This window comes from Chaetodon trifascialis, chromosome 14 (assembly GCF_039877785.1).
Source record: "Chaetodon trifascialis isolate fChaTrf1 chromosome 14, fChaTrf1.hap1, whole genome shotgun sequence".
Taxonomy (NCBI): domain Eukaryota; kingdom Metazoa; phylum Chordata; class Actinopteri; order Chaetodontiformes; family Chaetodontidae; genus Chaetodon; species Chaetodon trifascialis.
This window is the reverse complement of record NC_092069.1, coordinates 9309338-9326299: the sequence shown is the minus strand read 5'-3', so window position 1 is coordinate 9326299 and position 16962 is coordinate 9309338. Positions and strand designations below refer to the sequence as shown.

General features: G+C 44.3%; 2 protein-coding genes across 2 annotated transcripts in view; both read right to left on the bottom strand.

Moving 5' to 3' along the window:
* Positions 1-6970: 6970 nt before the first annotated feature.
* Positions 6971-16962, bottom strand: part of LOC139341940 (alcohol dehydrogenase 1-like) — a 48277-nt gene continuing 38285 nt past the window's right edge. Inside the window, exon 10 of the mRNA XM_070978684.1 lies at positions 6971-6982. The gene's annotated coding sequence lies outside the window, so the exon portion shown is untranslated. The remainder of the gene's footprint in view (positions 6983-16962) is intronic.
* Positions 7173-16770, bottom strand: LOC139341943 (alcohol dehydrogenase 1-like). The gene is made up of 9 exons (XM_070978687.1): positions 16753-16770; positions 15841-15942; positions 15554-15695; positions 8835-8916; positions 8429-8651; positions 7906-8166; positions 7568-7700; positions 7315-7453; positions 7173-7206 (listed from the first exon to the last, which is right to left on the bottom strand). The coding sequence occupies exons 1-9, from the start codon at positions 16768-16770 to the stop codon at positions 7173-7175; spliced, it is 1134 nt and encodes a 377-aa protein (XP_070834788.1).

The window sequence follows — 16962 nt, the reverse complement described above, 5'->3', positions numbered from 1 at the left end:
CATCAGTGAGCTGAGTTGCCTGTTTAGTGCCCAAAGGATACTAAAAGATAATAACCTGATCGCCCTGCTGCTCACTGGCAAGCGATACAGGAGTATTTGCTGCCCTACCACTAGAACCCACAGAGCAGCTTCTTTGCCTAGTTCGAGAGACCCTTAAAATCATTCTGTGCATTCCACCTTAAGAGCCCCTAAAGAGAGGGGCTGAGCTGTCAACTGATCACCACCTGGTGGTGAGTTGGATTCGCTGGCAGGGGAAGAAGCGGGACAGACTTGGCAGACCCAAACGTACCGTGAGGGTCTGTTGGGAACATCTGGCGGAACCCGCTGTCAGGGAAGTTTTCAACTCCCACCTCCGGGAGAGCTTCAACCAGATCCCGAGGGAGGTTGGAGACATTGAGTCCGAATGGACCATGTTCTCCACTTCCATTGTTGATGCAGCCGTCCATAGCTGTGGCCGTAAAGTCGGCGGTGCCTGTCGTGGCGGCAACCCCCGAACCCGGTGGTGGACACCGGAAGTAAGGGATGCCGTCAAGCTGAAGAAGGAGTCCTATCGGGCCTGGTTGGCTCATAGGACTCCTGAGGCAGCTGATGGGTACCGGCAGACCAAGCGTGCGGCAGCTCGGGCGGTTGTAGAAGCAAAAACTCAGGTCTGGGAGGAGTTCGGGGAGGAGGAGGGGGCGCCTCAGGAGGGGGAAGCAGCTTTCTGTCAACACTGTTTACAGTGGAGGTGGGGAGCTGTTGACCTCAACTGGGGATATTGTCGGGCGGTGGAAGGAATACTTCGAGGATCTCCTCAATCCCTCTGTCATGTCTTCCGTAGAGGAAGCAGAGACTGGGGACTTGGAGGTTGATTCATTCATCACCGGGGCTGAAGTCACTGAGGCAGTTTGCAAGCTCCTCGGTGGCAAAACGCCGGGGGTGGATGAGATCCGCCCTGAGTACCTCAAGTCTCTGGATGTTGTAGGACTGTCTTGGTTGACACGCCTCTGCAGCATCGTGTGGCAGACGGGGACAGTGCCTCTGGACTGGCAGACTGGGGTGGTGGTCCCTCTTTTTAAAAAGGGGGACCGGAGGGTGTGTTCCAACTATCGGGGGATCACACTCCTCAGCCTCCCTGGTAAAGTCTATTCCAGGGTACTGGAGAGGAGAATCCGGCCGATAGTCGAACCCCGGATTCAAGAGGAACAATGCGGTTTTCGTCCTGGCCGTGGAACACTGGACCAGCTCTATACCCTCCACAGGGTGCTTGAGGGTTCATGGGAGTTTGCCCAACCAGTCCACATGTGCTTCGTGGACTTGGAGAAGGCATTTGACCGTGTCCCTCGCGTCATTCTGTGGGAGGTGCTCCAGGAGTATGGGGTTGGAGGCCCTCTGTTGAGGGCTGTACAGTCCCTGTACAACCGGAGCAGGAGCTTGGTCCGCATTGCCGGCAGTAAGTCGGACCTGTTCCCGGTGCATGTTGGACTCCGGCTGGGCTGCCCTTTGTCACCGGTTCTGTTCATCATTTTTATGGACAGGATTTCTAGGCGCAGCCAGGGGCCGGAGGGGGTTCGGTTCGGGGGCCGGCAGATTTCGTCTCTGCTTTTCGCGGATGATGTTGTCTTGTTGGCTACCTCGAGCCAGGAACTTTAGCATGCGCTGGGGCGGTTCGCAGCTGAGTGTGAAGCAGCTGGGATGAGAGTTAGCACCTCCAAGTCCGAGGCCATGGTTCTCGACCGGAAAAAGGTGGCTTGCTCCCTTCAGGTTGGGGGAGAGTTCCTGCCTCAAGTGGAGGAGTTTAAGTATCTTGGGATCCTGTTCACGAGTGAGGGAAGGATGGAACGTGAGATTGACAGGTGGATCGGTGCAGCGGCTGCAGTAATGCGGTCGCTGTATCGGTCTGTCGTGGTAAAGAAGGAGCTGAGCCGAAAGGCGAAGCTCTCGATTTACCGGTCAATCTACGTTCCTACCCTCACCTATGGTCATGAACTTTGGGTCATGACCGAAAGAACGAGGTCCCGGATACAAGCGGCTGAAATGAGTTTCCTCCGCAGGGTGGCGGGGCGCTCCCTTAGAGATAGGGTGAGGAGCTCTGTCACCCGGGAGGAGCTCAGAGTAGAGTCGCTGCTCCTCCGCATCGAGAGGAGTCAGCTGAGGTGGCTCGGGCATCTCTATCGGATGCCCCCTGGACGCCTCCCTAGGGAGGTGTTCCAGGCATGTCCCACCGGGAGGAGGCCCCGGGGAAGACCCAGGACACGCTGGGGTGACTACGTCACTCGGCTGGCCTGGGAACGCCTCGGGATCCCCCCGGAAGAGTTGGAGGAAGTGTCCGGGGAGAGGGAAGTCTGGGCGTCCCTGCTCAGACTGCTCCCCCCGCAACCCGGCCCCGGATAAGCGGAAGACAATGGATGGATGGATGGCATTCCACCTTGACAAATAGTTTTTTTTGTTTAGCATGCAGGGAGTACAACTAGCATTCTGTGATGTAACCCTGTGTTGTGGAGTGAAAACTAAATGAACCTTATGAACCTTGAACTTTGAAATGAAACTTGGAATCTGACCATGCAGCAATGGAAGGTGGTTGGTTATGACTCATCATTTTTCTCTGTCTCATTACAGGCAGACTTACTACAGCCAAATCATTGTTTACGCTATTCAGTTTGCTTGTCTGGTTCTGACATTCTGTCTTTTTTGACAATGATCAAACATGAACTTTTACTGCACTGCAAATCTTCTTGCCACTGAGTCAAGCAGTCTGTGTTCAAACCCTGCAAAGAACAACTCTGCTTAGAGCAGTGAGTAGCAGTAAATGAAAACAGAGACCTGCACGAATCAGTGAGCTAAAAGACACTGAAACAGTCCATCGAGCTGAGAGGAACTGCAAAGTTGGGTTACAATTCTTTGTTGTTCATTACTACAAATGATCCCTTTTATATACAAGTTACCATGTGATCCACTGCTAATACAAAGTATTAATTATAACAGGTCTATTGCTTGTAAGCTCATTACGCAGGCAAGATAATGTCAGGGGTATTTCTTATACTCCTGCTCAAGTTTTGGCTTTGAAAAATAATGAAATGACCGTCCAAACTCTTTGTGTACAGAATATGTAAATCATGGAGGCACTTTGCAATTTCTCATTTTGATGAGCTAAATAAATAACCTTTACAATTATAATTATTATCAACCACACAAGATTCATTTGTGAATAGGTTAAACCTTCATTGCACATGAGACTAATAGCCTATCTAGCAGTAAATTTTTCAATTTCACAGAAAATATTTTATTGCTCAATTGAGACACTGGCTCAAAAAGTGCAGCTGCCTCAATCTGGTGAGATTAATGTTGCCCACATGTGCATGACGACACAGCAAGTCAGGATCAAGTCAGACATAAATCTGACCAGCATGCTTGGTGCAGCAATTGACTCAAAAAGCCTATTTTCTGAACTGGTGGATTTGCAGTGTGCCCAGGGTAGAGATTTAAACAAGGCTTTGGGAGGACTGATTATCATATTGTACATTATTGGGTGTGTTAGGAGTTGGTTCAGGCCCTGTAGCAGTCCTAGCTAATCATATTGGCTATTTTTGTTCTCTCAAAATGCTGTGGACTCACCCCACCAGGACAGTTTATATAGGCTGAGAGTCCAGGCTCTCTCGTTATGTTTTGGCAGGATTTGGACCCAATAGGAGACACACAGACAAGGGGGAGGGGTAAAATAGGAATTTACTCAATCGATAATGAAGGGAGACTCCAGGCATGCTAGAAACTCGTAGCTGGGAGTCCTGGTATAGCAGGTGGGGCACTGAGGTGGAGAGCACAGAGCTCAAGTGGTGTGAGTACAGCGTTGAAGGCACATGATGGTGCAGGCACAGATGAAACTACGTGGTGACTGGTTGTGGACTAAATATAAATTTCTCCTCATAGGTGGCACTTGTGAAACAGCCAACTCTACCACTAAGCAGCAGAAACAATCTGGCAACGAGTCCTCTGCAGTCCAGTCTTTATGCTGTGTTTGTTTGTGATGAGTCTCAGCTGTGTTGCAGTCAGCTCTCAAGCCACCTGGAGAACCACGCCCAGCCTCTGCCGAAAAAAAGACACACAGGAACCAAGCCCCACACCTCTCCACAGCACACAAAAAAATACTAGAATTTTCCCAAACCACCAAACATCTTAAGCTGTCATATAAAGATACCATCTCCTTTTTAAGTTTATTCACATTTCGAAAGTCCAGAGGTGGGCAGTTTTCTGTGCCTATAGTGCATGATTTATATAACATCACAATGACTCAAACAATAAAATAACTGCAGTTATAAATAACAGTAAAACAATTCATAGAAGAAAATGTTCTGTTGTTTTACCGAATGACAAAACTTGAGATTGAGTGTGAGCGTGAATGGTTGCTTGTCTTGTATGCTGCCCTGCAATCGGCTGATGACTGGTTCAGGGTGTACCCCGCCTCTCGCCCGTTGAAGCTGGGATAGGCTCCAGCCCCCCCGCAACCCCAAAAGGGATAGGCGGTATAGAAAATGGATGGATGGATGTACAGTTGTCATACTATAACTACTACAGCCTGTGTTATTCTTTTTGGGAGGCTGGTTGGCCTACTGGTAAGTGTGTAAGGCTGAATAAAAGTAACCACAGTAAATCCAGTGTGTGCAAATCCAAACATGGATTCTGCAGAATCAGCTATTGTCTTTTTCTTTTTATTGTCTTAATCGGCCAGTTAATTTGACAGTTAGATAGCTAGATCAATCAAATGAAAAACAAAACAAAACATTTGTCAACTGCGCTTACTGATAAACTGTGCATGCTCCACCCACACAGACCGGAGATCAGGACATTATAATCAAACAAACCTCGAAATAAGATGAAATAAGACAGTGATCAACATTACAGTAACCTGGTTTGATTAACATATATAAAATGTAAACACAAAATATACCGATTACTTAAGGAATGCTCTACATTGTTGAAAAAAAGTATTCAGACACCTCATGCATTTGTGAAATATTGCATTAAGAATCACTCTTCGGTCTTCAAGTGCAATTTCTTTTAGTACAGTCACAGCCAAAATACTAAACAAATCCTAAAAAAACCCTATTAAAAACTAAAAATTGATTGGTTCCATAAAAATACAAAAGAAATTTTGAGTATTGGGTCATTTTGGTATCAGTGATCCACTAATGAAGGTCGTGCTTTTTATTAAAAGACACAATTTTTGTTGCCATGCTTCTTGTCTATATAAAGCCAGCACCTTTGAAAGTTCTTCAGAGACAAAAATGGCTAAAACAAGGAACCTAACACAGGAAACACACCTGAAGATACAGATTCTCAGCCAGGAAGGGTACAGCTGCCGCCAGATAGCCAGGAAGTGCAGATGCAGTCCTTCAGCAGTTGTATACACTCTGCAGAAATACAGACAAACCAACAGCTTGGAAGACAAACCAAGATCTGGGCGTCCAAGGGTTTCTTCAGCAAGAAATGACAGCATCCTGATCTGCATGTGCAGGGAAAACCGCCGAATGACATCACAGGAGCTTCAGCAGCAGTGGTCAAACCAAACTGGTGTCCAGTGTTCCACTCGCACTGTACGTGGCCGACTTTTAGATCATGGCTTAAGGTCCTACAAGGCTGTCAAGAGGCCCCTGATCAATGAGAGACAGAGGTTAGCCCGGCGTCATTGGGCCCAAGCACACAAGAAGTGGACAGCCAGGAACTGGAAGAAAATTCTGTGGTCAGATGAGTCCAGTTTCCAGCTTTATCTTCCTCCTGCTAATGTGAGGATACGCAGAAGGCCAGGCGAAGCATTATCTCCAGCATGTACAGTAACTACTGTCAAGCATGGTGGAGGCAGTATCATGGTTTGGGGATGCATGAGTGCTGCTGGTGTTGGTCATCTCACTGTCTGTGATGGCACATTGAACTCTGCCAAGTATTGTGCCATTCTCGAAACCCACATGCTCCCTTCTGCACTTGTACCGTTCCATCAAAGTTAAAACTGGATGTTTCACCAAGATAATGCCCCTTGTCACACATCCAGGGCCAGTAGGACTTGGATGCAGGAGCACAGTATCCAGGTCTTAGAGTGGCCAGCTCAATCCCCGGACATGAGCCCCATTGAAAATCTGTGGTGGATTATCAAAAGGTCTGTTTCAAAGCGTAAACCAAAGAATTTAGAAGAATTAAAAGCAGTAATTTAAGAAGAATGGGACAAGATTACCCTTCAGCAGGGTGAAAGGCTCGTGGGGAACATGCCAGCCAGGATTAGAGCTCTACTGCGTGCTAATGGCAAGACTACTAAATATTAATTTGATGATGTGATGGTTTATTTATTTTTTGTTCAGTTTTGAACACATTCTCTGTTATTTGTTGACTTTGATACCGACATTGTTGAGAACTGACATATTGAAACAAGAATGTCAAGAATTTAGTTGTGTTCATTTTTCTTGTAAACAATAAATAAAAAATATATATATCATTTGTATTTGTTTGTGTCTGTCTAATGCAGCCACACCTTTTGAAACACAAGAAATATTTTTCCACAAATATTTCATGATAATATTTGAGATTGTGTAAAATTTTAAGGGTGTCCAAAAACTTTTTTTCCACCACTGTAAAAATAAACATACAGCAATGTTTTCAACTGCTTGAAAGTTCTACAATGTAGTTATATGGTTTCATATAATTTCATTTAATATTCATTAAAACCAGACAGAAGCACTGCTCAGGGACAGAACCTGCAGCTCATTCAGACAGAATAATTACACTTTCTACCAAGTAAAGCAAACATTGATAAAATGAGGCAGGTTTGAGTAAACCTGAGCTAAAATTATGTGACTGACACTTTGAATGCAGTTTAACGGAGCATTCAGAGACATGACAGACAATGCTGTAGACACGTAAATGCTGTTTCCATGACACACAACACAATAAAACACAAACACAAACAAGGAAACCAGAGAGGCCATCTGTTCAGACAATTTATTTTGCCCTATGAACACTTTCCCGTGTTTAACTTTTAGTGAACACTGCAGACGATTCTGAAGAGTATTGATTGCTCAAAGTCAAACATGTATACACATATTATTTGATAGATCTCCTTATTCTGTGCATTGTATTATTTGTATGAATATAACTGTGAGAGAGTGGTAAATTAATGCTTTGGGGTCACTGACACCATCACAGTGGTCTCATTGTGGAGAAACATACAGGACCGTCCGGATGCTGTGAAACAAACATAACTGAGAAGTGAGCAGACATGAACCTATTCATTTATCTGTGTTGTTGTTGAGTCATGAATGGTTTAGAAAGTATATAGTATAGTAAACCTACCATTTGCCGTGCTTCATCAGTTCAATGGCATCATTGACCTTGTCCAAAGTCATGTTATGAGTGATGAACTCATCCAGCTTCAGCTTCTTGTCCAGGTAAGCTTTAACCATCTGAGGCACTTCATCTCTACCCTTAAAGCCTTAGTCACAAAATAATCAGAATAAAAGCAGAGAGTCTTTTCCAGCATACAAATCGCTAAGAAATCACAGAACACAAGCCCCTAGCCATTTAGTTATGGTCATATTTGTCCCACCTCCAAATACAGAGCCCTTCCATGTACGTCCAGCGATGAGCTGAATTGGTCGGACAGAAATATCCTGCAAGTCTGTAAAGCCAACAACGACACTGACACCCCAACCTTGCACACAAGACTCCAAGGCAGAGCGCTAGATGGAGAAACAGCACAAAGTCGGTGGGCTTGTAACCAGAAAAATTCAGATTTATATAAATGACACTCAGCTCTTCAATAACTAGTGCTGGAATAAGAGCAAGGAAGCTCAGTTGACTCTGATTGGAATAAAGGTTGTCATTGTAATGGTTAGGTGACACATCTTTGATATTCTTGAAGCAGATGAAATCAAATCATCTTACCATGACTTCCACATTCCCAACGCATTCCAGGGAAAAGTCCACTCCTCCGTCAGTCATCTCAAACAGCACTTGGCTGATGGGTTTATTGTGATCCTTGGGATTCACAAAGTCAGTCGCACCAAACACCTTGGCTTTCTCAAACTTGTCTGGATTGATATCAATAGCGATAATCTTCTTGGCTCCTGCAGCCTTGCAGCCCATGACTGCAGCCAAGCCAACAGCTCCCAGGCCAAACACAGCACATGTGGAGCCTGGTTCTACCTAAAGAACAACAGACTTTGGTCAATGTGGCACTTTAGTTTGGACTTTGTAATGCTCTATACAATAACAATCAATGGAAAGATTTTTGTGTCTTGGAATGAATGGTTACTCTTTCCGATAAGGAAAAAATGTTCAGGTCTTAAATGTCATAAAAAGTGTCAAATTTATTGGCATTTTACACAAAATGTCTCATTCCGTTGCTTCAATTTAATAATAATGATGAAGAATAGTGAATCTATCTGCAACAATCAAAAAAACAAACCTTAGCAGTTTTAACTGCTGCTCCATACCCTGTGCAGACTGCACAGCCCAGGAGACAGACTTTGTCCAGAGGAGCAGCAGGGTCGATCTTAGCCACAGCTATCTGGTTCATCACAATGTACTCAGAGAAGGTACCAGCTCCCAAAAATGGGACCAAACTCTTGTCCTTACAGGTAAACCTGGTGATTGGTGGTATCATCATGTCTTTCCGCATAGTGGGCCCCCTGAAACAAAATATGAGTGCTGTACTTCAGTCCTATTAGCAGGTTCACTGAGTGCTTGCAATTTAAGTACAAAGATCTGAAGTATCTGTCCTCTGGTATCATCAGGTGACAATGAACAATGAAAAGTTGGGAATGAAGAGAAAATAGAGTAGATGGCAGGAGACAAGTATTTATTGAGCTCACTGTGCACACTGGTTGGTCTTTGGGCTCTTACAGAAGCGGCATTCTCTGCACTGGGGCATGGGCAATGGGATAACTTTGTCTCCTGAAAGACAAAAACAATAATGCCATGTGACAGTCAGAAGTGAAATTTAGACCAATTTTGGCACAAAATTATATACAAGAATCCCACACCATACACCCACTGCCACCACATTCTCAAACTTTACACACACACACACACACACACACACACACACACACACACACACACACACACACACACACACACACACACTCAGGCACATTACAGCCTGGATGCTCTGTTCAGCTCTGTTATTGCAGAGAGGACAAAACTCTGGCTGAACTTCTCTCACCTCCATGCCACCGACCTGTTACAGTTACCAGATGGGAAGAGCACAAAGTGTGGGTTGAGGGGGTGACTGGGGTCAAAAACTCAAGTTTAAACTTTCACACTCTTGTGTATGCAGGGATGCAGGGAAACAAGGGTTTGAACCCACATGCAAGGCACACAGCCAGGCAGGTTGAAGAACAAAAAGTGAGCATTGACAATTAAAGCTGAATCCAGATGAGCGAGACAGGCAGGAAAAAACTGCAGGAGCAAGCAGGCAAATATTACCAAAATAAAAAAAATTATAAGACACAGGTAGTAAACAAATGCAGGACAAAGGAAAAAACACAGATGGCTTGACAAATGAATGAGGGAAAACACACTGGCTATATTCAAAACTGGCTACTACACTTGCAGTATGTACTGAATTGGCTAAAACGTAGCATGTAGTATGCAGAGTGCAAACAGAAGCAAAATCTGCAGGATACCAAAATAGTCTGATGACGTACTGATTCGGCAAAAATATCCAGTGTGCATCAGACCTGTCTATCCTAGCCTACTGTGTCCCACAATGCTAAATGCTGTAGCGCTCTCAAAAGGCAGCAGGGTAAATTTTTTTTGTGCAAATTTTGTATGCTATTTCGTCACTAAATTTCAATTCTGACAATAAGTATTTTATTGAACTTATACAGCTATTGCCAAGGGAGAATGTTGCAATACATACAGTACAATATGACCAAACCAGCATGGACATTAACATGAACAAAAACACCATCAATCAAGTTTTTGAAAAGGAACCCAGTTTGACTAAAGCAAGCACAACAAGGATATTGTAATGCTTCCAAAGCAACAGAAATACTAGGAAGACAAGTTAAAACTTGTGTTGCATTTGCTGTGAAGTAATACAACAAATCACCACTGAATTTGGATCTTTCCAAATGTCAGATACCCTTTACTCAGGTAAATGTTCATCCTGCAGAAAATCGTCATTTCTAATTTGTCTTTTTTAAGCACAAGAGGATGCTACACAGTAGTGGTTGTTTGCCAATAGCTGTGTTATTATGAACTTCCACTTTCCACAACCGGAAACTGGAAAACATACAGCAAAATAGATAAATTTAATAGTTTCTGCATACTATTATGAAAAACACTATGCAGTATGCATTGCCAGCTTGCTTCCTGAAATTCTGTCAACCGCGGCCTGTTGATTGGACGGCATCGCGAACACCTTATTCACGAAGTGGTCAGGCCTCCTTTGCTGTTTTTCAGACACAGGACTCTTTGGCAAGAACACATTGCAGCTTCCACTCAAGTCTGTAAATGTCAGGTACAAACAGGAGAAGGCGCGTCATGTCTTCGAGCTGAAGGGGTCCAGGAAACAGTCAATAAGCAGTGCAGCAGTGGATGTCCGCACAGGGCATAAGTGGAGGGCCCAGGCAGAGGTGGACCAAGCCATCTGCAAGCTGCAGCACAAAGAGGTCCCGGGTGGAATCCAGGAAAGCCAGGCAGGGCTGGGCTCGACTGGGGAGATCCAGTCAAGTTCTGGTCCAAAGCCTCCAAGAAGCAAAGGAAGACCATGGTCATGGAGGAAGTCTCACAAGCAAGAGCGCCAGCTCATCAAGGCCATGTCCCACGGCAAACAGGGAGTGTGGACCTGAGCGGAGGACACTATCTACAGGGTCATAACCTGGGGGGACATTTGCCGAACCCTGCAAGCATGGCTCAGCTTCCCAGTGAGTGCAGTGCATGATACCCTTCCTTGTCTGCAAAACCTCTCTCAGTGGTTCGGGAGCGAAGACAGGTGCCCCCTGTGTGGGAAAAGCTATGGAGGCCTCCAGCACATCCTGTCATCATGTGAAGTCGTTCTGGGCAGGGGCGCAGGGGCGCAGACTGCAGCGTGTCATTCGGTCTGCAGAGAACGTGACTTACTGCAATCTCCCATCTTTTCAGGACCTGTACACCTCCACCAAGCATTCCCTTCATCAGACAAGGAGAGATCAGTGGAAAGGGGCAGTTGGTCTTCCCAACAGAGATCATGCAGACAACCCTAACTCAACTCAACTCAACTCAACTCAACTCAACTCAACTCAACTCAACTCAACTCAACTTTATCTATAAAGCACTTTAAAAAAACAACCACAGCTGTGACAAAGTGCTGCACATAGGAACATAAATAAATAAATAAAATAAATAGGGCTGTCAGTTTAACGCGTTAATTAGATTAATTAATTACGCTGCAAATTAACGCGCTATAAAAATTAACGCAATTAATCATGAGTAGCAAGTCAATGCGCAAGCATTTTAAATTTGGCCCTTTGAGTGACCCATAGGCTGCAGTGGCAGGTCGCATCTTACCTGCGCCACTGGTCAAAAGCAGGGTGACAACAGACATGGATGCGACACCGGAGAGCGAGGCAAGCCTACTTGGACCTTTGAACGGCAAGTTTATTTATAAAAAGAACAAAGACGCGACTATTAACAAGAACGCAGGGATTTGTACCTTGTGTAAAAAAGAATTTTCCTATCACCGTTGCAGCTCCAGCCTGAATTATCATTTAAACGCTAAACATGTAGTTGCTGCTAGTGCCGCTAGCTGCCTCACGGTAGCACCGTGAGCTCACTCCGCCAACCCACACTTGCTGAGTTAGGAAAACGAATGAGCAAAGCCATGACAGAAAAACTGACAAACTCAATCGCACAGTGGGTTGCTGCTGATTGCAGGCCGATTTCAATCGCGGAAGACGAGGGCCTAAAAGAGGCGTTTCAGATAGCGTCATCTGACTCTAATTTCCAGCTACCGTCGAGAACTACAGTGATGAAAAGAATTCACCAGCTGTAATGTGAATGTCAGTGAACTGTAATGTCCTAGAATTCAAATTCTTTATTTGGGGACCTTTAGCAGATATGAGATTAAAATGCGATTAATTAGATTAATTAATTACAAATCCTGTAATTCATTAGATTAATTTTTTTAATCGCCTGACAGCACTAAAAATAAATAAACCTAAAATATAAGACAAACAATAAAAACAATAGACAAAATAAAACAGAAGCAAGGTCTCAAGCTTGGTCGAAAGCCAAGGAATAAAAATGTGTTTTAAGACGAGTTTTAAAAATGGACAATGAGGGGGCCTGTCTAATGCACAAAGGTAGGTCGTTCCATAATCGTGAGGCAGCGACAGAAAAGGCACGATCCCCTCTGAGCTTCAACTTTGACCTCGGTACCTCCAGGAGCAGCTGATCAGCTGACCTGAGGCACCGAGCAGGAGCGTAAAGATGAAGCAGCTCAGAGAGGTAAGGCGGGGCGAGACCATTTAAAGATTTAAAAACAAATAAAAGAATCTTAAAGTGAACTCTAAAATGCACAGGCAGCCAGTGGAGGGAGGCCAGGATGGGCCTTATGTGTTCCCTCTTACGTGTTCCAGTCAGGAGACGAGCAGCAGCGTTCTGGACCAACTGGAGACGTGAGAGGGAAGACTGGCTGACTCGAAAATAAAGTGCATTACAGTAATCCAGCCGAGAAGTAACAAAGGCATGGATCACAGTTTCAAAGTGCTGACTTTGGAGAATAGGCTTCACCTTTGCCAATTGCCTGAGATGGAAGAAGCTCGATTTGACCACTGCACTTATCTGACGGTCCAATTTAAAATCACCGTCCATCTTAAAACTCAGGTTTGAGATCCAGGCTTTGATGTCATCAAGACATAACAGAAGTTGTTTAATAGAGAAAGCATGTTTTTTCTTCAGTGGCACATATATCTGACTGTCATCAGCATAACAGTGGAAAGCGATGCCATGTTTTCTCAGAATGGAACCCAGAGGTAGTAAATACAATGAAAAGAGCAGGGGGCCTAAAACTGAGCCCTGTGGAACCCCATATAGTAGAGGAGCAGAGGAAGATTCAGAACCAGCAATGTTCCCACACATAGTTCTGTCTGCCAGATATGACTTAAACCATTCCAGTGCACTACCACAAATGCCCACTAGATGCTGCAGCTGAGATACTAAAATATTGTAGTCCACTGTGTCGAAGGCAGCAGTTAGGTCCAGCAAGACAAGGATCACATAGTCACCTGAATCATTAGCCAGGAGGATGTCATTGAAGACCCTGAGCAACACTGATTCTGTGTTATGTAGAGTTTTAAAACCAGACTGGAAGACCTCAAGACTATCATGTTCATCCAGAAAGCACTTCAGCTGAGCGTAGACAACTTTCTCTAAGATTCAAGACCAGACATCGTGATGTGCTCCACAACTGCCAAGAGGGGCCTCATCATTGAGATGACTGGAGGAGGGCATACCAGCTGTGCACGAGTTCAAGTGACTGAAATACACAAATCTGGCTGCAGAGTGCAGAGAGGCAGGCTGGAAGTCGGGTGCAGGGGCTTTGTGGGAAGGTCGGCGATCCGACTTCCCCGTGCTGCTGGAATGACAGGCACAAGTCTGCAGAGGGCCATCAAGGAGCAAGCAGAGGAGGCAGAGAGAGCTAGTGACTGGTTGTGGCTATGGAGGAGGGACAATTCATGGGGCCAGACACCCCAATAAGGTCAGCTGCAGGGAGTGGCAGGGAGCCGTCCCTAAACAGCCACTGCCCCCAACCCAGAGATTTACTGGCTAGGGGGCGAAACATCAGTGACAGGTGGCACCAGCTGATGACCCTGCAGCTGACCCTGCAGTGCACCGGAGGTGGTGCGGCAGGCAAAATGCTGAGCAGCTGGAACACCATTTACAACATGTACAACACATTGCAGTATAGAGTATATAGTCCATACTGCATACTGTGTTTGTTGGTAGTATGTCATAAGTGGTTCCAAATACAGCCACTGACTAAATACAGAAGAGCGGGAAAAATAATGAGGGAGAGCTGAAACTTATTTGCAAAGGCAGGAAATAAAATAAAATATAGCACAAGCAGAAGCAAGCAGAAAGTCTTTCAACATAAAACAGAAAATATCTAAACTAAAAGACAAAACTATAACATTGACATTAAGGACGAAAATGTAATTCGTTTGAATACTTTTGAATGCAATCACAGACTGTATATAAGATGAACGTAGTCTCCGTGACATCACCCATAAGTTTCTGAAGATCCATTATGAAGCTCAGCGTCAGTTGCTCTGGCTGTGACTATCTTGGTAGTGCTTGACTCCACCAAACTTCTTGCTCATCTAAAAACAAGTGGTGTCGCTCAAAGTGGTCATGCCCATAATCATGCATAACTTTAAGCCTTAATATAATTGAAATAAGTGAGTTATATAAAAAAGTTATATAAAAATTCACCCCTGTGCAGTTGTCAGGCACAGGGATATTAGCCACAGAGAGCAAAACAGATTTCGTCCAGGGCTGTAAACTTGTTTATTTCTACTGTAAAATTGGACATACTTACATGGCTTTTATGGGGATTGACTCCCTCTTGGAGCCAGCATCAAGTGGTCATTTGAGCAGCTGCACTGCAGTTTTTGGCACTTCTGCGTTGACTACATTTTTCAGCCTCTGACACTGCTGCTTGAATGCAACCCATCCCATGTCTTAAGTTTGATCACATTTCACTAATTGTAGCTTCACTCCACTGGCTACCCATCCATTTTAGAATTCATTGTAAAATTCTTTTATTTGCTTTTAAATCTCTAAATGGTCTTGCCCCATTGTACCTCTCTGAGCTTCTGCACCCCTACACACCCAGCTGATCTCTCAGGTCAGGAGACCAGGTGCTCCTGAGGGTTCCCAAAACTAGGCTGAGGCTCAGAGGGGATCGAGCGTTTTCTGTTGCAGCTCCAAAACTGTGGAACGAACTGCTGCTGCACATTAGACAGGCCTCTTCGCTGTCTAATTTTAAAACTCTTCCTAAAACGTACCTTTTTTCTTTGGCTTTTCACACCACTTAGGTTGTTGATTTTGCACAGATATTTTATCATTTTATCTTCTTATCTCTGAAACCTTTTTATTTATTATGTTTTATTGTGTTTATTTTACTGTGCAGCACTTTGGAAACTTTGTGTTTATTTAAATTGTGCTTTATAAATTAAATGGATTTTCATTTTTAGTTGAGTTTACTATTAGGTAAACAGGGCAAACTAATCGTGGATTTTGAGAATGCCTGTTGCAGTGCCAAAGGACAAACTACTACTTCAAAGGGTGTGTTTGAATGGGCTAAATTCTGAACAGGTCATTACTGTAAGAATACAAAATTTTGTCCCATGTTTGAGTGAAAGTTTCCTGTCTTTATGCCAAGTTAAGCTAAGCGAATCACATCCCAGTTCCTCTATACTCACCTCCACACAGACATGAAACATATCAGTCTTGTCATCTCATTGTTGGAAAGAAAGCACATACGTACAAAATAAGCACACAGACATATATACATTATATGTATGTGTATACAGATACTGACCTGGCTGAATTTCAGTGACTCCAGGCCCGACGCTCTCTACGATCCCAGCTGCCTCGTGGCCAAAGACTATTGGGAAGCCATCTTTTTGCTTATTCTCCAAAAGGTAGTACAGGTCGGTATGGCACACTCCAGTTGCTACAATCTGCACCGAAGAGAGCAACCAAACAGTGAAAGCACAAAAATGACTAAAGGGACAGGCTTATTTTGAGTGTTGACTCTCAGTGGGCTCAGAAGGATCAACACCTCCACATTACTTTGACACTTTTATTTTGTGTTATTATCAATACCTTGATGCGGACCTCGTTGGCCTGTGGTGGGGCTACCTCAATTTCCTCAATCACCAAAGGCTTGTTGGGCTCCCAGGCCACTGCTGCCTTGCACTTGATGACCTGGCGGGCAGTGACACCATGCAAGTTTACGAAACAGTATAATGTAATTTGTATGTACAGATGTGCAGTGTATTTATGCATTTTATTTACATGTGACAGGAGAAAAGCTAGGGAGGAGTTGAGTTAGGTCAGGTCTAGGGGAGCTTTGTTGTTGGTCTGACCCTTATTTGTTTAACTTTACTCTGTGACTCAAATTTATTGCAATATATTTTGGTGATGCAGAGGGGACAGAGAGACAGAGATATGGACAGAAAGTAGGAGACAGTCAGCTAGCTAGCTAAGTTTGGTTTTATTTACATGCCATTGCTGAAGGGATGACAGGGGGAGAGAGGGGAAGACATGCAGCAAATGATGGGAGTCAAGCATGCGGCCACCACAGAGTGGGACGCACATCCTACCAGCTGAGCTATAGGGGCACCCCAGAAACTAACGTTATTAGCACATTAGTAACTCATTATTATTAGAGACATTGATATTCAGAAAAAACTGTGCAGTAACAGACAAATCATAAATGCTTTGGATTGCTGTAGTTCTTATATCATGGGTGATTTACAGTGGAAAAAGGCCTGTTGTATTACATCCATCCACACTCGAGCCACTGAATAAGCTTTGCATGCACAAATCTTAACTGAATATTCATGTAAATTGTATTAATACAGATACTGTTTCATTCATTCATTATCATTTGTAAGACACAAATTTTCAGTCTGTGAGCACAAAAAGATAAATCACATAACACTTCAGCTGAGCGTAGATCACATAAATACACATCACATAAATATGAGTGCCCACACATTGATTAATACTTGCCTTACCAGCTGTGGTCATGTTTGCTGCAAAGATGAGAATAAAAAAGTGAGAGAGGAGTTATATAAGGATTGTAGCTGCAGGACAGAAGTGCAGAAGGGACAACAAGTGATCATGAACTTGAAGTTTAAATATTTGAGCACGATGATTTATTTGGCAGGTGTTCAGATGGGCAGGGACTTGTGATCCATTCCCAGTGACTCAAATCTAGGC